Source organism: Triticum aestivum, chromosome 3B (genome assembly GCF_018294505.1).
Source record: "Triticum aestivum cultivar Chinese Spring chromosome 3B, IWGSC CS RefSeq v2.1, whole genome shotgun sequence".
Taxonomy (NCBI): domain Eukaryota; kingdom Viridiplantae; phylum Streptophyta; class Magnoliopsida; order Poales; family Poaceae; genus Triticum; species Triticum aestivum.
In genome coordinates this window covers 317,000,416-317,023,927 of record NC_057801.1, presented here as the reverse complement: position 1 = coordinate 317,023,927, position 23,512 = coordinate 317,000,416, and the positions used below count along the sequence as shown (strand labels likewise).

The window sequence follows — 23,512 nt, the reverse complement described above, 5'->3', positions numbered from 1 at the left end:
AATTGCTTGTTGGCTATAATTGAAAAAATTATGGGCACGTACCATTAGAAAAGAATATATTGATTTGGCTCCAATTAAAAAAACATGGACACATGACGCTAAAATAATCAAAGAAAATAAACCCTTGTAAAGAAGGGACTGCGTGGATTATGCTAATGAAACAAAATTTATGCGCTACAATTAATAATCCATCTGATTACGCCGTCGTTAGTAGCCCCAAGCAGCCATCAAATGAGGAGGCAGCTACAACCCTGACACGGAGGCGAACCTGAAGGAAAGAAAGGCACGAGTTGGGTGGTCCGCCACTCCGACTAACCCTACCACTAACAGATCTCGCGGGGCAAACATGGCAAACATGATCCGTAAGATTACGGCTCCTCGCTCTGTCGCCCCACCATTGTGGAGACCGTTTTTTATGGACACATCAATTATCGCTTCCATTGCTTCCAAAAATATATCTCTCCCGTTGCAACGCACGGGCATATGTGCTAGTTACACACAGAAGACTTTAATATCTTAGCCATACAAATATACAGAGTAGACCTGATGTCCAGTTGCCACATTGATTTATGTCATGAATCAGGCAGAGAATTCAGCACTTCTATATTGGGCGAACAGACAACCAAAGAGAAGATTTTGTAGGATGTCACTCTACACTTTACAATTTTACACCCTTCTCGTTGTGCTTTACTTATAGAGTATTCACCATGGTCAATAAATCAAGACAACTCTGCTGCCCTGGTATACAGAAACTCTGCTTGCAGCATGTGATGCAAAGTACAAAGAGTATTATTGCCTGAAAACAAACACCAAAGTGACCTGGAACCGAGGACTAATCGAGGTTCATATAGCTTCCACTAAACTATTCATATTTTTCTCACCACTTAATTATGGCATCATGTTGATGTGCATCTCATGAAACAAACAATGCATCACGACATTAAATCAACAAGCACTTTCACCAGGACAAACCATGCATAACAACACATCTCCTGTCTTGCTTGTTCTAGTCCTGATGTACTGTGGCAAACTCATTCTTTATCTGCACAAGCTTCACAGAACCATCGCCACCACACGAAACGAAACCATTAGTCAAGACATGGATATCTGTCACAGCAGCCTGCAATAAACATGCAGATGTATTAAAAAGAAAATTATGTCATAACATGACCAAAAGTCACCAACAAGATTGTTAAAAATTATCTACTCTATTGATATAGCATACCCTAACAACACCACCAAAGCCCCTGGAGGTTGGTTGAAAAAAAGTGTGCCGCTCATGCAACTTCGGCCAATGAAAGACTAGCTGGGAATTTTTAGCATCCCAAAGCTTTACATCTCCATCTTTGCTTCCAGTCAAGAATAAGGTGGTATCTGGAATGGTCGATAGACTGGTGACACTCCCTGCAGATACAAGACAAGTGATAAGACAGAAAATCAACTTTAGAATTGATGAGTGTCATGGCAACGTGAGAGCTTACCTAAATGAGCCTTCGGTATATGCCAAATCATCCCACGGGAGCTACCCCCAGCAGAAGTTTTGTGATGCTTACTCTTTCCAGTGGAAACGAACCGGAAATCATGCAATGCCACATCTCCACTTTTCCCACCAGTTACAATCAGCGGTGAGATGGATCCACAGCCTATATTGTTGTCGAACACAGAAAGAGAACGGGCTCCTCCTACAAGATGAAGTCCATGGTCAGCCATCCCTACTATATCTATAGAAAAAAGTCCACCATAACCTTCAACTATTGCGAGTTCACATTCAACCTTTAATTCGTAAACCGTTTATTTTAAACCCTGGTCTAAAAAATCTAGTTACTTCACCCTCTTGATCCAACCTTAGGTGGTTTCTTGCTGACCTGAATGCCTCGTGGCAGAGAGCACAACTTATCCACATGGTCCTCCCTCCCAGTCACTTTACGCAAATGCGGCGTGGCAGACAGACAGTCTCCCTCCCATGGCACCATCTCTCTTCTCACTTTCTCCCAGTTGATGTGTCTTGAAAACAAAAACTTTCCCCCAGTTGATGTCTCTTGAAAACAAAAACTTAACCCCAGTTGAGCCTCAAATCCCTAACACTGGGAGCCCTAGCCAGAGGCGGCAAACAAGAAGTCCCGAAGTTGTGGAACACGGACCTGATTAGCGCGAGGGGTCGAGGGGTCTGCACCTCCAATTCTTCCGTGATGAGCGCAAGGTGTTCTCCGCATCCACCAGCATGGTGGTTGGTGACGGAGCACCTGCCTTATTCTGGGAGGAATGTTGGTTGGATGGTCGTGACACTTCTTGTTTGGGCATGAGCTCCTTCTGGTGTCAAGGCGCACTAGGAAACGGTGGACTGTCAGGAAGGTCTTGACCGACCGTCGTACGATATTCTACATCCGCGGCGGGCGGGGGGGGGGGGGGGGGGGGGGGGGGGGGGGCACTAAGCCCGCTGGCCCTTCAGAAGTACATCCAGGTTTGGTGAATGGTGAGCAGGGTGTTGCTTTCGGCCTCGCCAGACGTCCTCCTGTGGCGTTGGACCCTGGACGGATAGTACACCAAGAGCTGGTACAAGACTCTTGAACTGGAAGCCTTGGGCTTCCCCCAGGGTCAAAGTCTTCTTCGTGTGGCTTGCCTGTCAAGATCGTTGCTGGACCGCTGAGGGACTGGTAAGACGAGGCTTGCAAGATGCACCTAGCTGTGTGCTTTGCGACCAGTCGGAGGAGACGATGGCGCACCTTCTCACCGGTTGCTCTTTTTGATGCACCATGTGGCATTAGGTGCTCTCTTGGATCCAATCAACGACCTCCCGACCCCCAGCAGGTGATGATTTTGTGGACTGGTGGCAACAAGCGTGCTAGGAAGGGCACATCCTCAATCATCATGTTGGTGGCATGGTGCGTTTGGAAGCATGGTAACGTGGTCATCTTCGACAACACTCAGTTCAGCATAGCCCGCCTCCTTGACACTATCAAGGCAGAGACTAGGCAATGGGCAACGGCAGGTGCGAGGGGTCTTGTGGCGTTGCTACCATTGGGGGCGGTACCTACCGTTTATTGGCGGGGTGTTGTAATTAGGGGTATCGCCCATCTTTGGGTCCCAGGGTTGAAGCAACACAAGGTTGTGGAGGAACAATTCCATCTTGCTGCTACGAAGTGTAAAACACTGGTGTTGAAGGAACTATTTCAACGTGTTGCACCAGATATCACCCTAGAGGCGAAAATAGGCCGACATGGCAGCAGGAGTTCAATCCAAAACTCCTAAAGCACAATATCTAGTCCAAGATATTAGATAAGAACACCAAGTTCTATTATGGGTACATAGGCTGAGTTACAAACTAAGGCCTTCTTTGATTCGCAGGATTTTCAAATCGTAGGAATAGGAAAAGTATAGGATTGGAGTGGCATGCACACATGAATCCTACAGGATTAGCATGGAGTGTTTGATGGCACAGGAAAAGCAAAGGAATTGTAAAAAGAGGTTGGAGTGGATGTTAGATTTCCTATGAAATGTAATACAAAAGATTCCATAGGAAAAATTCCTATGGGATCCAATCCTATGAATCAAAGAACCAACATAGGAAAAATTCTTAAGAATTTCAATCCTCCAGAAATCCTATAGAATTCCTTTGAATCAAAGGAGCCCTAGAGGTGCAGACCTCTATTTATAGGGTTTGGGAAGCCGTCACGTCTCAACTTCTACTTATAGCTAGAAGACTCTAGAAAACATTATTAAGGTTCAGCTTCTACTCATAGCTAGAAGACTCGAGAAACATTATCTATTAGGATAAGAAAGCAAATGCAACCTATGAATTAAGGACCAACTTATGTAGAATGGAGTAGAAGTGTGTAGAATAACTCGAAACAAATTTGACTTCTGATTTCTGTATTATTCCTCATCACCCATGACGCCACCTCCGTGTCTCGGGCCTTCCTTCCCAGCGACGGCATGCCCTCGGTGCATCCACTCACCAACAGCACATACGGCACCCCCTTCTCCAGCAGGGTAATCGCCACCATACCCGTCGGCGGACCTCCACTGGCCAGCAGATTGCCCACCCCCCCCCTCCCCCCTGGCTTTCCTGCCTTCCACGGCCTACCTGTCATCGCACCATGGCCAACGCCCCCCCCCCCAGCACACACACACACCCCGCCCCAACCACCACCACCTCCAGCCATCTCCTTACTCGCCGCAGGCACCCACTAGCATCAACCTAGGGCACTTTGCACCCTACCATACAGCCCGATCGCCACCCACCCACCTACCAGCAGCAGCAACCACAAATCACTGCCCCCTTTGTCGTCTTCACAACCCCACCTGCCAACCAATTTCACACGCCATTATGACCACACTCCCTTCGCAACCCATCTATGGATCCACCTGCCCATCACCTCCCTTCAGGCCCTGCCTAACCATCACCACAGCTCAAGTTACGGTTCCATCGTGCCCCGCTTCCACAAGCTCGACTTCCCAACATGTGATGGCTTGGTTGACCCTCTCGGTTGGCTCAATAGGTGCTTACAATTTTTTCGTGGGCTCCACATGGACAAGGCTGACAAGGTCTGGACGGCAGCCTGCCACCTCATCAATGACGCTCAATTCTGGTACTTACAGCTTGAGCGCAACTTCAGCATGCTGACATGGTAGTGGTTCAACTTGGGCAGTTCGCGCATCTGCCATTCACTTCCTCAGTTGCTGACTACAGCAGCAGATTTCTAGCCCTCATGTGCCACAACAATGAGCCGTTAACATCGACCCAGTGTCTCTGCATAGCAAGGCTGCTCGAGGGTCTTCAAGTTGACGTCGAGCTTCAACGATCGTCTGACTTCATGAGCAGTGGCATTTCCTTCCAACGACGTCTGGACACCAGCCTCATGTGGTCAACACAACTCTGGCACCTTCCACGACAGCACCACTAGCAACTGTTCTGCCGTCAACCACTCCAGCACCAACCCTGCCACAGCATGTTCATCACCTCAACCCACCGTTGGGGCCTTTGCTTCAACTACTACGAGATTTATGTCCGGGATCACCGGTGCGCACGACTCTTCTTCATCGATGCAGGCGACTTCGACCAGGACAGGTCCGCAACTGCTAGCACCAAAGACCCATGGGAGTCAATTGAACAGTTACAGCTTGCAGAAGCTGTTTTTCAAGAAGGGGGGAGATGTTATGTGGGCCAACCCATCAAACCTGGAGTCTTATGGCTTCAGAGTCCTAGTTGATTAAGTAAGTTTGTTAGGAAAGGGTCCAGCCAGTTTAGAGACCGTATTAGAGTTTGAATAGACTTACCAGCTTGTCGGTCAAGTCTTGTCTACTATATATAGGGGCCGACCCCTCTCAATAAAGTAGAGAAGAATATTGTCGTTTACTTTTATCTACTTTGCAGTAATTAGGGTTATGTCAATAGTAGATCCTATCAGTAGCTTAGAAAAGATTTCGTCATTTTGTCATGCTCTTTTTCTTTTCTTGGTGTTTAATTTGTTTTCACCCTTTGTGGTGTTGTGCACTTTTGTGCCTTCTCAGCGTTTTTTAAATTTAAAATGACATGGATTATGGTGCATTCTCAATTAAAAAATTAATGACGTCCAGTTCAGCGGTTCTTTTTACAGATTTACGAGATTAATACTACTATTTTTGTAGATGGTCATTTCTTAGTATGTGCTCCATTTCTACTTTCTATAATAAAAAGGGCAGCCCGGTGCACGTAGCTCTCGCTTGCTCAGGGTCCGGCCACTTTGGGTCTATAGTACACAGCCTTTCCCTCCATTTCTGCAAGAGGCTGCTTCTAGGACTCGAACCCGTGACCACCTCATGGCCACAAGGCAACAGCTTTACCGCTAAGCCAAGGCTCCCCTTCTCTACTTTCTAGAATAGACTAGTATTAATATTTTTTAACTTCAACACTTAGGACAGATGTCGTTTTTTAAAAAAACTTAGGACTGCTATAGATATTAGTATTCTACTATAAAATATTCCAAGTAAAAGGCTAGAATGGATTTTTTTTTAATTCACCTTCATGACACACAATAGAAGTTTGACAAGTGGCTGGTGGAGCTAGCATATCCAAGATAACAACATTTGTGCCATTTGAATTGCATCCAGCTGCAGTAAGAACAGATCCACTTGCATCCACATACGCAACATCACTGTCATCAATAAAAAAATAAAATAAGATACAGCATAACTGTATCAAGTCGTTGCAAGTAGTTACATGAACAAGTTTAGTCCACATACGAAGCATGGCTGTTAAAGCACAAGGATGACTCTGTAGGATGGACATTGCTTCTTCCACCCACCTCAACTTGCCATGTACAAATTGTACCATCTAATGCAGCAGTTGCAAACCGCTGCCCGTAATAATCAAATTGAACAGCCGATATGGAAGCAAGTGCATAAGGTGGTGGAATATTAGCAGCAGGGAGAACACCATATGTAGCTCTTGCACTATCTTTACCAAACTGTAACAGCCAAAGCACGAAAGTTATCAGTGGATAATTAAACACGGGACCATATCTAGTTCAAACCACTACAGGTAACGATATGATAACCCTTTCGATCGACCCAGCAAAATAGTGAAATATCTAGCTATTCAGCAAAGTCAACCATTTTGTTTCTTTATCCTCATGTTTGGAAACAAAATTATATTTATTTAGCGAGATCTCTTTATGTATAATATAAGGGTGGGTATACATTAAAGAATCTGAAAATTTATATAACAAAATAGCAGACAAAATGCGTAGTGGGCACAATCTCCAAAGGTACAGTGCTTACAATGTACTCCCTCCGATCCAAAAAAAAAAGTGTTGCGGTTTTAGTTTAAATTTGAACTAAAACCACGACACTTTTTTTTGGATCGGAGGGAGTAGTAAATATATGTTTTTACATTCTACAGAAAGTCTACATAGAAAATTCTCCATTTGTACCCTCCCATTTTGCCTTATAAAATATTTGTTCCTTCGTGGACAACTAAAATCTTTCCTCTAATCAAGATATGGGAGTGGGGGGTGCTTTTTGAACTACGGAAAGTAGATTTAACCGAAAATGGCAAAGAGTCGTATTTATAATAAGATTTTGTTTTAAAATGTTCCAGACATACATTTCTCGATTTAAATTACTGCAAGATGTACTAACTACAGATCTAGATAACATCAAATGCCAGGCAGTCTATACAAAAGCCTTATTGAAATAACTGACGTGGTTTTAGTTCAAATTTTGAACTAAAACCACGTCAGTTATTTCTGAACGGAGGGAATACATGTTATGTCTCCAAGATAATATAAATTCTTTTTTTTTCTCGAACACGCAGGAGAGCTACGCATTATTATATTTATGTTAAGAAAAAGGAGTCTTGGAAGACTCATAAAGCCCGTTAGGGCAGGGACAAAAGATCACCAAGAAAGATAAAACTATGAGCACGACCAATAACAGAACTCTGGCCAAATTTCTCAGAGCCCTTTGGGCCTCGTCCCTAATGTTCTGTATAATCGAAATAAGGCTAATTAGGGCGCCCTCAGAAACACATTCATTCCTATGCTTCCATATCCACCAAGCTACCAACACAACCGAAGTGTCAAAACCCCTGCGGTATTGTCTATCAACTTGCTTGTTGCTTGGCGCCACCAAACAGTAAAAACAAGATCATCTGGCCCTCGTGTACGCTGTTGCAGAGCAACCAAGGACAACAGAGAACCATACTTCTCTTGAGAACACACACGCAGTGAGCAGAAGTTGTATGGTTTTCCTCCTGATCACAGAGCACATTTTTCCGGGTGGTCAGGACCACGGCGAGTCAAAAAATCAGGAGTCCAGAAACGATTTACTGAGGCCAACCAAATAAAGAATCTGCAGCGAGTGGAGCCCAAGTTTTCAAAATTTCCATCCATAGCTCAAAATCAGCATCCCCTAAGAGGAAACGATAGCCTGATTTGGTCGTGAGCTTTCCCGAAGATGGCGGACAAATATGCTGATCCTAAAACCCAGAAGATTAACATCAGATAAGATTTCCCATAACTGAAGATATTCCAACAACGCCTCCGTTGACAGACCACCTCTAATGTCATGGATCCTAGTAGCATCAGTTTGTGCTTCATTTACTGTTCTTCTACTTATCACTATAATGTGGTGCATGATCTGACAGGGATTGCCAATGCAACCATGTGTCACACCAAAAGAGTGTTATGCTGCTATCACCAACAATAGAAATGATCAAGATGGAGAACATTGCAACCGAATTAGGATGTACTTGAAGTTCAACATCAGCCCATGGACGATCGGGTTGTCTTTTTAAGCCATAGCCACCTCATTTTCAGTGCTCATCCAAGCACCTCCAAATCAAGACTCCACAACCCTCCAAGATAATATAGATTCTTGAATGGACATTTGTAGTTGTGTTAGCTATTTAATTTCATGATCCTTAGCCCATAAGATTTACATCATATAAAGAAAAAAGAGAAATATTAAATCGCTGATTGCGTGTGAACAAATGACTAGAAGAAAGAAAAAAGGGAGAACTAACTGCCATGCCCATAAAACCAAGCATCGATAGACCCACACTGACAAGTAATAACCAATCAAGCGTGGCATAATTGACAATTTCCCGTAATACTTACCTCCCATAAATACACATGTGTATTGCTTGACCCCACTAGCAACAATGGCAAAGAGGGATGGCGTGATAGTGCTCTTGAATGGATATTCTCAAGGGTTGCTGGAGGATCAACAAAATCCTCAAATTCGTCGGGTTCGCCCCACCCAAACCCTGATGCCCCAATACCAGCATAACCTGGAATTCCAAATGCCCCACCCCCAGTTAAGTCTCTTCCAGGTTTCGCCAAAGAACCTACACCAATATTTGTCCCATCTGAACCAAGATGAGATCCTCTCCTTCTGACAGGACCAACACTAGGTGAAATAAGAGTTGCAGCAGGTGTAGTTTCAGAACAAGCCCAACCATCTGATGGCCACTCAGATCCTGACCAAATATACTCTGCTGATTTCTTGTCCTGTTGATTGCCATACCAGTTGAAAAAAACAAGACCCTGAAAAATGGATGACCTTAGTCAAACAAAAATGGTGCAGCAACGCAACTACGCATGACTTAAGGAGACAAAAAGTCCACATACAACATTACAAACAATAATGTCGAACATCTTGGGACCAGTTGTTACTTGCAGCACAGCTCTTACAATAGGTTTGAAGATATACATTTAGTTCAAAAAAATACTAGAAAAATAATACAAGAACCAAAATATTATTATTTTATAACAATACATCATATCAGGGAGGCAAATAAGGTCAGCAATCATAGCATCATGACTAAGGAATGAGAAAAAGGTTGAGCAATTCCTCATAATTTGAAAAGAGGGGTTGTAAAGGGCAATTAGCAATGTGTAATTAAGCCCTGTTCAAGAATTCATCCGATTAACCAGTTAACTTGCCAATTAATCCCTACTAGTAGGGTCACCGAGTAGCCGATAAACTGATAAATCATCCGATTAATTGATTAAATGGCCGATTAACTTGCCGATTAGCCTATTAATCCCCTACTCACCAGCCAGCCGAGCAGCTACCAGTTAACGATTTCCTCAACAATAAGGGACTAAATGTGCAACGCAGTTGTTATATATTCAACTTAATTTGTTTGTCATCAGATTATATCGGATGGCTAAGATGGTTTGTGTCAAACCTGACCCATACTTTTATTGGTACAAGAATGTAGATATTAAAGAGTACTCATTAATTGCAGTCTAAGGATATCAGAGATAAAAGCATCATCAAGAACATGTTTTCTGCATCATCTGTAAAAAATCCTAGTCCTCATCCACAAAACGAAAGAAACACCTTCTAGTGTGGCTCATTCAGTTCAAAGCATAAAAGCTAGGCATGGCCTGTTTTGATTATGTTGCAATATTATCATGTTTGACAATTCAACATAAAGAAAAAATATTACAGTATTCACACATAATTAGGATAATACTCCCTCCGTTCCAAATTAATTGAAGTTGTAGTTTTGTCTTAAGTCGAGCTTCTTTAAGTTTGACCAAGTCTTTAGAAAAATTTAGTAACATCTAGAAAACCAAGTTAGTCTCATGAGATTCTTAAAAAAAATGTATGTTCATACTAATATGTATTTGGTGTTGTATAGATCTACCATTTTTATAGAGTTGCTCAAAATTAAACAAGTTTGACTTAGGACAAACCTAGAACTTCAATTAATTTGGAACAGATGGAGTAGTGAAGGGTTCAAAAACAATACCTTTCGGTTGGTAGCAACAGCAGCATGTTGCTCATTGGTTGAGTTGAGACATATTGCCTGCACCATTGCAAAAGATTAAAATGCAGTGCACAAAAGAAAGCAAAGAATGAGTCATCTCAAGGAAAAGAAAGTCATTAGGCTTGACAATGAATACCTCAAGAAGTTCCCCATTTCTCCTTAGAAGTTCCTTTGGGCTTTGAAAGCCTTTTTCTTCGATCAGGCATTTCCTTTTAGGTTCAAGAGAGGTTTCCACATCAGAAGAAGCCTTGTCAACAAATACATGCCCTTTCTCATTGTCCTTGGAGCTAACACTGCATTTATTTTCTCCTCCATTACTTTGAGTAGAATCGTTTTCACACTCGACTTTTGTACTTTCAACCATATTCTTCCAAGATCTACTGAGCTTTTTGTTGTTTAACGGAAAGCAATTCACGTCTTCATTCACAAATGCTGCACAGATATCCACAGGGTTAGCAGATATTTCCCACAAAACATGAAACAACACCTCCATGTTCTCAGTGTTTGTGCCCTGAGCTATATATGCGAGCTGATCGCGACTAGTCTTGTTGGACTGTGGCTGAGACGACATATATTCTAACCAGAAAAGCACACTCGGATGTAAATTATTTGATAATTTCTCTCTGAAAAATGATGCATGGAGTCTTACTAATGAAGACGACACAAATTGCAGGGAATCAATAACAAACTTTGCAGCAACTGAAGAGGCAAGACCCTTAAATTCCTTCACGTCACTTGTACAAGCTTCACCTTCAAGTTTCTCGTTTCCAATGAACTCTTTTAAGTGATGTTTCATAAAGGATGACAATCCAATCCACAAGGAAGCACCTATCAAATGCCACTTTTCATCAATTGAAAGACTTGAATCCTCACTTCCTCCTTGTTGTCTCTTGTCCAATGAACCATTGGGCATTACCGCCTCTGTGTTAATTGATATACCATGACTTTTATGGTGTGCAGCTTGCATCAATCGGTCTAATAATACTTGAAATGACTGATCATTCGCAGAAGCACCTAACACTGGATTGCTCATGATAAGTAATGCCTTCATGTCATGGCATAGCCAAGAAACAGAAAAGCCTATGTTGTAATCAAGGAGATCAATAACAGCATATATGGCTGATGTCTTGTCCAATGCAGAAGTTCTACTGAGGTCATGTTTCAGGAGTAGCCTGCTAGTACTCAGATAATGTGATAAAGTTGCTATAATGTATTTCATGTTTTCCATAGGTGTACATACAGTAATATGGGTGAGGTCTGTATTAAGAACAGAACAGATGAAGCAGCAGGAGACAACATATCGAGTAAGAAATTCAAAACTCTCCTTGCATGACACCAACAACAGAGAGTCAATCGAACGGGAAGTGCAACCTTCAAGACAATGACTATTAGTTCCACCATCTGGTGATCTACAAACTGATAGCAGAACATATGCAAGAAATAATAAACCATCATGGGAACAGGAGGTAAGGATCTGCAATGTAACAGAAGCAGAATTTAGGATGGTTCGTACGAAAGGCTCTGTAAAAATAAAGAAGTAAAAGAAGCTGCTATCTCCTGATGTTACCTTCTCAGCTACATCATAAAACTGAAGTGAGAACCTTTTATCAAATATTGATATTGCAGCACTAACATCACGCGTAAGTTCCTCGATGCCATGGCTGTTGTGCTCTTTAAGGACCTTATCTTTAGCTAATGGTAGACCGCAATGTGCACAGAGAAAGTGATTTCTCAGCATGCGTGACAAATAATTTGAAGCCATGGTTACTTTGAGTTCTGATTCAACATCATTAACGACAGATGATGAAAGCCAATTGGAAGAAGCATTGAAAGGGTTTAGTATTCCATCAAGAATCTTGTCATCTGCACCATGTTGTGAGCTGGTGCCGTCCTTCTCAACTATGCTCGATTTACAAGATAGGCATTCAAGTGCTTCAAGCTAATGAGCACAAAAAAAAACAAGATTAAGTGTAATGCAAAACAGCAGCAAGGACAACTCAGCTGCTAAGAGATTATACTTACAGGTAGTCCACATCTGTTTAAGGCACATGCAGCCAGTGCAAATGAAAGCTTAGATAATTTTGCAGATAGAGCTTCACCAGCACAGTTTCTGAAACTATTTTTCGTTGATAGGATTGCACAATACTGACCCAATTCTGGGTCTGCAAACACATTCTGACCACCATGAGTGTCGGATTCATCAAACAGTAACTTGGGATGGCAGCAAAATAATTTACTGACAGACTGGGAGTAGTTCCCTAGCATCCACTGAAGATTTAAATGAAATTTAATTAAGAAGCTTAAGGGTCCATTCTGTACTCGTCATAAACTATTTTGATTTTCAAAATAAAAAAGGGAAAAGAAAAAGGCAGACATATAACATACTTCAAGCAGGCTTGAAAGCCAGTGGTCTCCTTTCTCAACTGCATCAGGGAGCAGCACATTTGAAATGAGGTTACGCTCCAAGGGGCCTCCAGATCCCTCAACAAGCCGACAAATTACCATAGCAAGCTGTTCATCTTGAAGGTTCTTCGCACAAACATTGATGGCAGAGGAAGTATCACCTCCAAGCAGGAAAAATGCTATAGCAAGCTCCCATTGATGCCTTCCCAGTAGTACATAAGCATTTTTAAGAGCAGCGGCTTTGTTTTTTTCTTCCTAGATAAATTTATCTGAATAAGTACGATGTAGTGATATAATTCACTTTGCAACACAAAGCATTACTGTAAAATGCATGAAATTCCTTCTGGCCGTGTTTGATGCGCATTCTCTTAAAAATATGGCACTGCCAGTATAGTGATAAAGATATGAAGTGTGGCAAAAACTGATCATTTGAGATGCCAGGACTAGCAACTACTCCATCAGTCCTAAAATTCAAGGCATATTTTGTCGTTACACAAATTTGAACTATTGAACTAAAACCACGACAAGAATTATGGAACGGAGGGAGTACTTTGTTATATGTGGTTTATGTGACATGAAATTTACACCACTAGAATTGTATTAAAATACTTATGATGTGATTTTTAATCTCATAAACCGTATATTAATAGAGTAATCATTGATCAAAACCTTATGATACTGAATCAACATACGCCTTACATGTAGTATTACTTTCTGAAAGACTTCAGTATGTGCAAGTTCACATTTGCAACTATTGTATTAATAGGCATGACCGCATAGTTGAAGCTGTCAATAGATTGAACCATACTATACACTGATGTACCTGGAAGTTCCTGCAGAGAAACTCATACAGACGTTTATCCTTCTCATTTCTGCTGACCTTGAAAAGGCCAACTAATACTTTTATTCTGTTTAATGCTATATAGAGCAGAGCACAATCCTTGGGATCCTTGCTTTTAAGATACTGCAACCTTGCCAACTTCTCCATCTACAATTTCAGACATATCACATTACCTAATAAGCACAGGTGATTATCCAGATAACTGCAAATGTAAACAATGTTCATTATGGTGTCCATACATATGGCAGGAAAAAAATAGACAGAAGATCCGTTAATACTTCATACCTAGAATCTGGACGCAGAACACTACAACAATGACAATGTTTCAGCAGTAGAGAACATCAGCCATCAAATGTGCCACATTTGACGCCTTGGTCAAAAAGAATATCGGGTTTAAATATAAACCGCAACACTGAATATATTCTTTTGAAAAAAACATAGGGAATCATCTTGTGTAGGATGCTACTATTGGTCAAAAGAAGAATCTATGTTAACTCAAAGTCCCAAACTTTGTAAATGCAATCAGTTGTAGCTGAGCAGTGCTTTGCTACTAACATGCTGCCCTAGAAAGTCAAGTTGACATCGTCCTGGGATCAACCGTTTGATGCTCTCGGTTGAGCTCCTTCCACGCATGTGTGACACCTTCATGTGGTCATGATCAGCCTGCAACCTGAGCTCGGCTCCTAAGCCACGCTTGGTTAAGCTTCTTCGAGACCCGAGTCATATTCCATTCTTGTTAGAAATTTTTTATTATGAAAAATTAAGTTATTTATATTTAGTATTCATTTTATTTGGATTGTTTCTATTCAAAATCCAAACTGTTTGTTTTGTTGACAGAGGATTTTTAGGGATGTAAGGAGATACACTACAAACTGGTAAACAGAACTTTCAGTGATTGACAGAATGATACCGTAACTACATCCTATCATTGCCGTGTTAGTCAACTGTGACATTTGCTGTTAGCGAAACTTATGAGAACCTAAATACTAGTTCTGAAATATCTGATTGCTGAGAAAGATATTTCCATACCCTGGTCCTTAGCTGGGACACATTGGTATACCATAATCCCATACCAAGGTTTTGCATCTCTAACCAAGTCGATTCTGCTGGAAGAACATAATCAAGTAGATCATCCTGACAATCAGATTGGAAGGCCCATGCAATGGAAGCAGAATCAAGATGGCACCCTTCAGCACCAGATGAATCTCCAGATCTCCTAAGCACATATAGGCGTTGGAACTGCACAGCAATCCAGAACCTTAAGAGAAATGCAATCATCAATTAACATGACTTCTCAACAACAACAAAAGCGAAAAGGGTAGCGGCAGTTTTTTGTCTAATTTTTGACAATGCCTAGATTGTAGTCAATAGAAAAACATACCAACACGATTTTACAAGCTAGGAGTTATCTTACCTTCGCCCTGCTTCATCAAGGGTTTTATAGGGAGAAGCACGGTTCTGATCAGTAATTTCACCCAAAAGATCAGAAACTGCATGTATCTGTATTTTTTCAGTGTCACTTATTGCAAACATGCCAAAGTTCTTATCAAGGAGCTGACTTATCTCTGACCTTTCAGATGCACTAGTGGTGGTATTGATACCTAAATTACTCGTCATGTAAGAAAATGAATTTGATGGTGACAGCAAGTTGAAGGCTGTGCTACTTCCGTTGTCACCCCACAGTAACCCTTTGCTAGAAATATCGCTTGACGGTGCATGCGTAAAGTACCGCGACAAAGGAAGTTCAGGGATATTATGGCATGATTTACTGCATGAACTACAGTCCAACAAGGTGTTTAATGTTGTACTTGCTTTCATGGATTCAACAAGATGCTGCAGAATGCCATCTGCACGTTTCCATTCACCTGTGCACAAACAACAATAAAGAGTTAATTCCATTGCCTAATTTCATAAAATTAACAAGATGCTGTGGTTAAATTGAAAAATAAAATTCTGCAAGTTTACTGAAAATACTGTGAGCAGAAATCAGGAATGAACGTGGACTTCTATCAGGGCAAATCATTAGGGCATCTCCACCGCGGATCACCAAATCGCCCGTAAATGTCCGGACAGTACCGTAAATGTCCGGACCAGACTGTCCGGACATTTTTTGCCATCCAACGGCGGTCACCAAAAAATGCCCGTACCGGTCCGAATGTCCGAAATCCCATAGACCGGCATGGCGGCACCAAACGAACCGGAGATTTGCGGGAATCCAGACATCCGCCACGTCGGACTCTGACACGCCCAACCCACCCAAAACCAAGGCGAAGCCCACGCATTTGGGAATTCCCAGTTTCCCACCACTGTTTCCGTACAAAAGCCTGCCCTTTCCACTGCCTCCACCCCGATCTACACCTCCCTCCCCACCGTTCGGTTCGTCCGCCGCCGGAGGAGTTGACTGGAACAACAGAAATTTCGCCGGAGCCGAAGGATCTAAGGGTGGTGGCCGCCCGCAAGGCCGCTCCCGCGGAACACAACGCCCGCCGCTACAAGGCGAAGAAGAAGGCCGATCAGGGCAGACCTCTCCGGCAAAGCGTGTCGCCAGGCTGGTGCCGCCCAGGCAATCGCCGCCCTAGCAACCCAGCTGAATACGCCCTACTACTACGCCTCCCACCATCTCGGTCCTGTCAACACGCAGCAATAGCCGCACCAATCCGCGCCTTTCTTCACCTCCAGCCATCGAGTCCCGTTCACCATCGACCTCAACACCGACTACACCTTCACGGAGTCGCAGTCTTCGAGGCTTGTCCGGTTAAAAACGCCGGTTGTGGAGCGCTCGTCCGTCGGTGCCCGGTCACTGTTTGGCAGAATGTCCCAACAAAGCGTGATCGCGGCAAACGAGGAGATGATGAACATGATCCACGACGAAGGCGGCTACGAAGACAAACAAGTGAAGGACTCCCAGCCGGACAACCAGCAGACGTGCACCCAGCAGCCGGACATGGATCCGGACAACCACTGCCGCCGGGTGCCAACCCAAAGAAGAGGGACTAAATTTCTCCCCAAAGGAAGATGAATTGTTGTGTGAGGCGTGGTTGGACGCTAGTCTCAATGCGTTTCAGGGCATGGAGCAAAGGGGCATGGCGTTTTGGCAAAGCACGCATAATTGGTTTCCCGAGCAAAAAGCACTGCAATCCCTACCGCACGAAGTGATCCCTGAGCGCAATCCAAAGCCACTCAACCATCAATTGTAAAACATTCAAGAGGTCGTCAACAAGTTTTGCGGCTTCTACAAACAAGTGCAAAAAATGGTGGCCAAGTGGTGCGGCAATCCAAGATCTCGTAAGTTTTGTGGCTTGTTACTCTATGTGTTGGTTTTCAGTGATTTGCTCAATGTTGCAATTTGTTGACCATCCACTATCTTCCTTTGCTAGCTCGTACATGCTAGCACATTATACCACAAGATGGAGAAGAAGCACTTCATCTATATGCATATTTGGTTGTAGGGATGCAAATTTGGAACCTATGGGGTACCCTCCGACCCTTCTTAGTTCAACCAAATGAACTAAAATTTCAGAAGTGATGAGTTCTGAAAACTTAGTTCATTTGGTTGAACTAAGGAGGGTAGGAGGGTACCCTCAAGGTTCAAAATATGTATAACTAGTTGGTTGAAGTTGAATGGGCAAAGCAAGCGGATCACCTACATTCCCAGTTCCGTCAAGACGGCATGGTCAATGAAGATGAAGGTGGTGATCCAGCCGTTCCAACACAAGAAGAGCTTGCTCCAACCAAGAATGTAATTAGGAGCCGGGGAGGAAGTGGGAAGAGGAGAAGGAGAAGTGAGAAGGCATGGCGGCCAAGATGACAGAGAAGTTCGAGGACATCATGACGAAGGAGGAGGCAAGTGTCGCACACAATGAGGTGAAGGAGGGAAAGAAGGCGGAGATCAAACTCCAAGAGAAGAGGTTTGGCATCTTCATGGACATGCAAGAAAAGAAAATCAAACTCCAAGAGAAGAAGCTTGAGATCAAGGCCGCTTCGGAGGACTCCAAAATGTGTTTTGTGAAGACCTCAGACTTGGATCTCTATGCGGCAAAGATTTTCCAAGCCTACCGTGCGAGCATATTGCAACGCTTTGCGCAAACTGAGGAGGCTAGACCAGCCGAAGAGTGAGGTTTCTGCCATTGACAGACGAACTGGGAGCCCAAGGAGGGCTTTGGCACAGACGGCCAGACTAGCAACTTTTGGGATCGATTGGATGTAAAACTTATTGAACATCCATTGCTTTTTGGTTGTGATTGCATATGTTTGCAACTATTAAACGTATGCTTCAATTGCTATTGATCTAAATATGCATGTCAAATGGAGTAGGCTGGAACAGGGGCGGACATTTGGTTCCTACAGTTGGATGGCCGTCGGACCAGGGGTGGACATTTGGTGCCTATGTTGGATGGCCGCCACCCCTAAAACTGTGTGTGGACATTTCGTGATGTCCATTTTGGTGATCCGCGTTGGAGTTGCCCTTAAGACGGAAAATGCAATTGGTTAGCAATTACAACATAAGTAATTGTGCTTGCCATTGTAGAACTTAGCAACATAGTTACAACCCAGTTTGAAGAAGGCATAGGCGCATAGCTCAAAGAATGGCAAACCAACAAAGAGCCAAAGAATATTTATCATGATGTTATATGTCATATAACTCCGCCTATGTCTTCTAGGCATAGCCGGTCCCAAGCCCGAGTAAAGGAGGAGGGTTGTGATAGGCTTGGCGAGCCAACGTAAAAACTAGCCAGTCCCATAGGTATGAAACCCATTTAAGCGAGAGTAGTACTAGGATGGGTGACCTCCTGGGAAGTCCTCGTGAAAGGGTTTCATATCTAAGGGTTGTGATAGGCTTGGCGAGCCAACATAAAAACTAGCCAGTCTTTTGGGTATGAAACCCATTTGGGCGAGAGTAGTACTAGGATGGGTGACCTCCTGGGAAGTCCTCGTGAAAAGGTTTCATATCTAGCCTACCCCAACTTTTTTGGGATAAAAGGCTTCGTAAGTAAGTAAGTAAATGTTATATGTCATATCTTTCTCAATTTGACCCCTTAAAACTGAAATTGAAATGTCAAAATTAAATCTAGCAAGATCTAATTTGCATTGAGATACTACCTTTGTCTCATATAAGATGTTTTTGTAGGCTAAACTAACCTACAAAACGTCTTACATTTTGATTCGGAGGTAGTACTTAATAAAACATTCTCTAAGTCTACAATACTGAAACAGAAATTCACCCAAATCATGTTACGCACTTATACAAACAGCAGTTCCGCCGTAAAAGGCACCATTTTATCACAATATCAAAAATGCAACTAAAATAGGTTTGCAGATGGAAGGGTTCAAAAGACTGTTAGGCAGACATTTCAGGGAACCAACTATTCTCACCAAGGTCGTTTTGGCAAACCAGAGAGGACAAGTTTTTAACTGAATAGTTTTCTAACCCTGGGTGGAATTGATGCAAGTGATACAGTTGGCCAAGTTTATCCACTGTTTCAAATATCGGCCTACATTTGAGTTAACTGCTACTCGGCACCTGACCGAATCGAATACCCCCTATTCGGCCAATTAACTAGGCCAGCCGATTAATCGGTCTGACAGCTGATAAAAGGCCGAAATTTTAGGTGGGGCCGATTAACTTGCAGAGGATGCAAAGCTTATTTTGGCCTAAAATTAGCCTGTTTCCCTCCCTTCTCTCAGTCTCCTGCTCCTGCTCTCGGCGTTCTAGGTTTAGGGCTCCCTGCTACTGATTGGCTATATCCGCATTGCTGCTGTCCTCTCCTCTGCGTAGGCTTCTACCACTGCAAGTGCTCCATCTTTGAAAAGAAATTCGGGTGATATGGAGTGGCCTAGGATATAAAGATATGTAAAACTTTTCCATGTTACATTAACGTGTACATTGGCATATTTAGACATTTAGTACATTACATGTAGCTATGTAGCCTAGGATATATAGCTATGGCCCTAGTTAACTAACGATAAATGGGTCACTGATAAATTCAGTTAATAGGCCGATTCGCCAATTAATCTACTCACCTGACCAAGCAGCTACCAGTTACCAATATCCTGAACACTGAGTTTATCATTACATTGGCTTTCAGTATGCAGTATTATTTCAGCATTTTGGTATACTAACTAGTGCATAACCATTTTTAAGAGTCATAGCATGAATGTTTTAATGAAATGGTAAAGTTCTCTTGATTAACCATATTCCGTACCAAACCACACATTAAATGGCCTAAATCATAAATAACTACAGCCAAACTTTAAAAACATCTTGGAACCTGCAAGGCATAGTAAGCGTAAGAGCATGTGGGTGTAGCATATTTCCACTTACACAATCTCAAACTCTCACAGGACAATGTGGATAGTTAAAGTTAACAATGGAAGCCAGTAATGGTTAACTTAGCAAGGCCTTGTGCAACAAATGTAGAATCCAGAGAAAAACATTAGAAATAAATTAGAATAGTCGACACCTGAATAAAGATGATGGATAAGTGCTCTTGGGTGATATGGCGCCAAAGGTCCACTCAGATTACTAGATATATCCAACAAGCTCCACAAACCATTAGAACAATGACTATTGTGTTGGCCTGGTAACAGCGTGCTATTGTTCTCAGTGGCCTCCATGTTGCTGTAATTTTCAGATAACCCAGATTTACCAAAGATAGTTTCATTAACATGCACAGTACATGACAACTTATCATGCACATCTGTGGCAGAACAAATGCCTTTTTGGGTAATACGTTCATTTGCTCCTCTTACTAACCATGAACTGAACAGTGAAAGATGATTGTTATGAACAAGCACTATTGACGCCTTTGGCCCCCAGCAGAAGCTGGCAACATCATGATGAGAATGAGCTAATGCAATACAACTCCAAAGATGCTTCACATTTGCAGTGTGCAGCACATTCTGAAAGGAAGGATGCTTATGGGAATATATATGCAACTTATTACGAAAACAGACCGCAAGTAAAAATCTACCATTGCCTAAAGATAGCCAATCTAAACCAACAACAGCACTTTGAATCATTAGTGCATCTTCCAGGAGAAAATACCCATCTCCCATGAGTTTTACTGCTTCCCAGATATGAATGGATGTACTATTCTTCTGAACATTTCTTCCAACAGTAGCAACTCTACCACATCTGGATAGTGAAATTGCACTAATTGGTCCTCGATGAGCACCAAACATGCCAACTAGCTCCCAGCTGTTGCTCCCTCTCCCAGTCTGCAAAGGGTTATCTGCACCAGACATCTTCCAAAGTTTCACAGTGCCATCAGAGTACCCAGTAGCAATATGATAACCTGAGGAAGTTGCAAAAGGTACATGTTGTTGTAGGGGTAATACAGTATTGTCCAGAGACATAACCGAAATGCAGGTGGGATATTCTCCATCCACGTCAGTAGGGAAAACTGTAGAACCTTCATAAATAGCAGCTGCAAACATTTTACCATGGACGTAAGTAACATGTCTCCCTTGATCTGCAGTGGAAAGTGAGTTGGCAGAAAATTCACATAAACACCCCCTTCCTTCATGATGATTTTCTGAATGCAGGACTACTTTCCATGATAAAACTTGAAAGCTCTTCCTCCATACGCACACAATTAGGAAACTGTTGTTTAAAAATGACTTGTTACAGTTAGAAGCTAAAGGTATGGTATGAATGCTATCAGGCGGTTCTTCTGCATTGCTCCCTCCAAGGAAAGGAACTGTGAACATCTTGTGACATGAAACAACACCTCCATTTGGAATTCTGACGACAACTAAATCAGCTCCATTTTCACCTCCCAGGACAAGAAACCTGTTATCATGGAAAACTGAAGGAGCCCAACAAAGACATGAATATTGCACATCTGAAGAAATGTCACGCAGATCAAATTTGCACAGGAGCTTCCATAAAGGATAAGTGGGTGCATGCAAGGTCGATATGAGAGTTGATAAGGTTGAAAGAGACCATACAAATAGCATTCTGCTAGAATCCATAGAAACAGCTAGCTCTATCTCGCAGCTATATGGATGGACAGACACCTCTATGATACTACCCTTATGTCCAACTTGATTAATGGTCTTGGTTGAACAGCATGAGATGCTCTTAGAAGAATCGCTTGAAACATGACTCCCAGAATCTGATGATAAATCAAAAGGCAGGCGAGACCAAATGAATGAATTATCAGGCAGCAAATGAAGCAAAGAGCATCTTGTGGGTGGGCCAGAACATATACTTCGTGATATTACAGTCTCAACAAACATTGGTTGTACTGTAGATTTTGGGTTAATAGCAGATTCCTCCCAAGCCTGTGGTTCGCTCTGCTTCCATAGTGTAATCCGAGGGTACCTTGGTGGAGATACATCATCAAGACAATGAGCAGCCCAAAAATTGGTACAACGCCCAGGGCCAACACTGACCAGCCACTCACATTTGCCAACCTTGTTCTGCCAGTAATGACCTGTAAACAACTTGAACTTAGCTTCTTCATCTCGTGATACAACACTGCCAGTTTCTACTGCCCATCTCACAGATATGTCAACTCCAAGCACTCCATTTAGAATGTTGTCCAACTCAATCACTGCAATGACGCTGAAAGATCTTCGCGAAGTAGCCTGCTTCTTCGACCTGGTCACCTCAGCCCCAGTCCATAGCCGGGCAGTTCCATCCAAGCAGCAGGTCATGAGGATCTCTCTCCTCACTTCAGATGGATCACTGACAGATAACGTCAAAGGCCTCCACTGGATCATGGAAACGGGCTGAGGATGCAGAAGCTCAGCAGTCTCCAGACCCAATTTGGCATCATTCAGAAATACGAGGACAGGCACATTGCCCTCCACAGGAGCAGCAGCTGACGCCGCCACGACAGGGGCGTGGACGAAGTGGGTAGCAGAGACGAGGGACTGCGGCACCTGTGGTGTGGACCTCCAAGCAAGCTGCCAGGAGGATTGCACCCTGGCCCACATGGCAACGCCACCACCGACCACCACGATGCCGTCGCCGGAACCCGTCCAGGCGATGGCGGTGACCGTGAACGTCTCGGTGATGGCCCATCTCAGGAGCCAACTGAATGAACCTGCCAGTTCCAATCTCCAAACGGTGAGCCGTGTGGCAACCACCTAAGTTAGTCAACGACGAGAACTGGACACGAGCCAGATGAACAAACCTGACGAAGGTGCGGGCTGGAAAACGGAGACGGAGTTGCCAGACGCGGCGGCGAGCTCGCCTCTTCCGCGGCCGCACCAGGCGACAGCGGACACGGGGGTGTGGAGGTCGATGACTTGGCAGAAGAATGGGGATTCGTCCTCAACAGTGTCGCTTCCGCTGGTACGGGGAGGGGAGGGGAGGTGGGAAACGACGAGGAGGGAGCCCGCGGCGTAGGCGACCCAGGGGAGGCCGCCGAAGTCAGGGAGGAACGAGAGGGCGCGGTGGTCGGGGGTGGGCGCCGGAGGGATCAGATGCGGTGGATGGAGGGCGAGCGGGAGCTGCGGCAGCGGGTCTTGCTCCCCCATCGTGCAGGCTACTGCATGAGCGTCGGCGCTGCTGGTGGTGGTGTGGAGTTTGGATCCTCACCGGTTGCCGCGGCTGATTTGCCCTTTTCCAGCCGGCGGCCGCAGGGTCATCAAATCCTACCGACAGAAGTGTAAATGCTCCCTAAACTTTCACGATTTGGGCCACCTCCTCCCCTCAACTCAAAAACCGGTTAGTTTTCACCCCTAACTCAAAAACCGGTTAGTTTTCAAAACAAGACAAAACACCGATCATGTTACTGGCTGGCGGTTTTGCTGATCTGAACACACTACTCCTGTTTGGACAGTTATGTCGAGTAGCTTTTCATCGAGAGCGCCACCTCCACCTTGCCGCTTCGGGCAGAGCGCCACCTCCACCTTGCCCGCCGTGAGAAACACCTCCACCTTGCTGCTCTTAGGGCTTATCCGTCCTGCCACTATTGATCCACACCACAACGTTGTTGCTCCTACTGATACATCCGCCCCGACGACGACGCCCCCTTGACTCGTCCAGCGATGTG

General features: G+C 43.7%; 1 protein-coding gene across 1 annotated transcript; it reads right to left on the bottom strand.

The window, feature by feature from the left end:
• Nucleotides 1–482: 482 nt before the first annotated feature.
• On the bottom strand, nucleotides 483–23,118 carry LOC123069800 (uncharacterized). Its single transcript, XM_044492738.1, has 16 exons — nucleotides 22,649–23,118; nucleotides 19,967–22,558; nucleotides 14,920–15,370; nucleotides 14,535–14,763; nucleotides 13,488–13,652; nucleotides 12,647–12,919; nucleotides 12,284–12,529; nucleotides 11,829–12,200; nucleotides 10,398–11,735; nucleotides 10,244–10,300; nucleotides 8,598–9,026; nucleotides 6,223–6,446; nucleotides 6,001–6,134; nucleotides 1,482–1,682; nucleotides 1,226–1,404; nucleotides 483–1,120 (listed from the first exon to the last, which is right to left on the bottom strand). Exons 1-16 carry the CDS (start codon nucleotides 22,992–22,994, stop codon nucleotides 1,007–1,009), a joined length of 7,350 nt encoding a protein of 2,449 aa, XP_044348673.1. The 5' UTR covers nucleotides 22,995–23,118; the 3' UTR covers nucleotides 483–1,006.
• Between the last annotated feature and the right edge of the window lie 394 nt (nucleotides 23,119–23,512).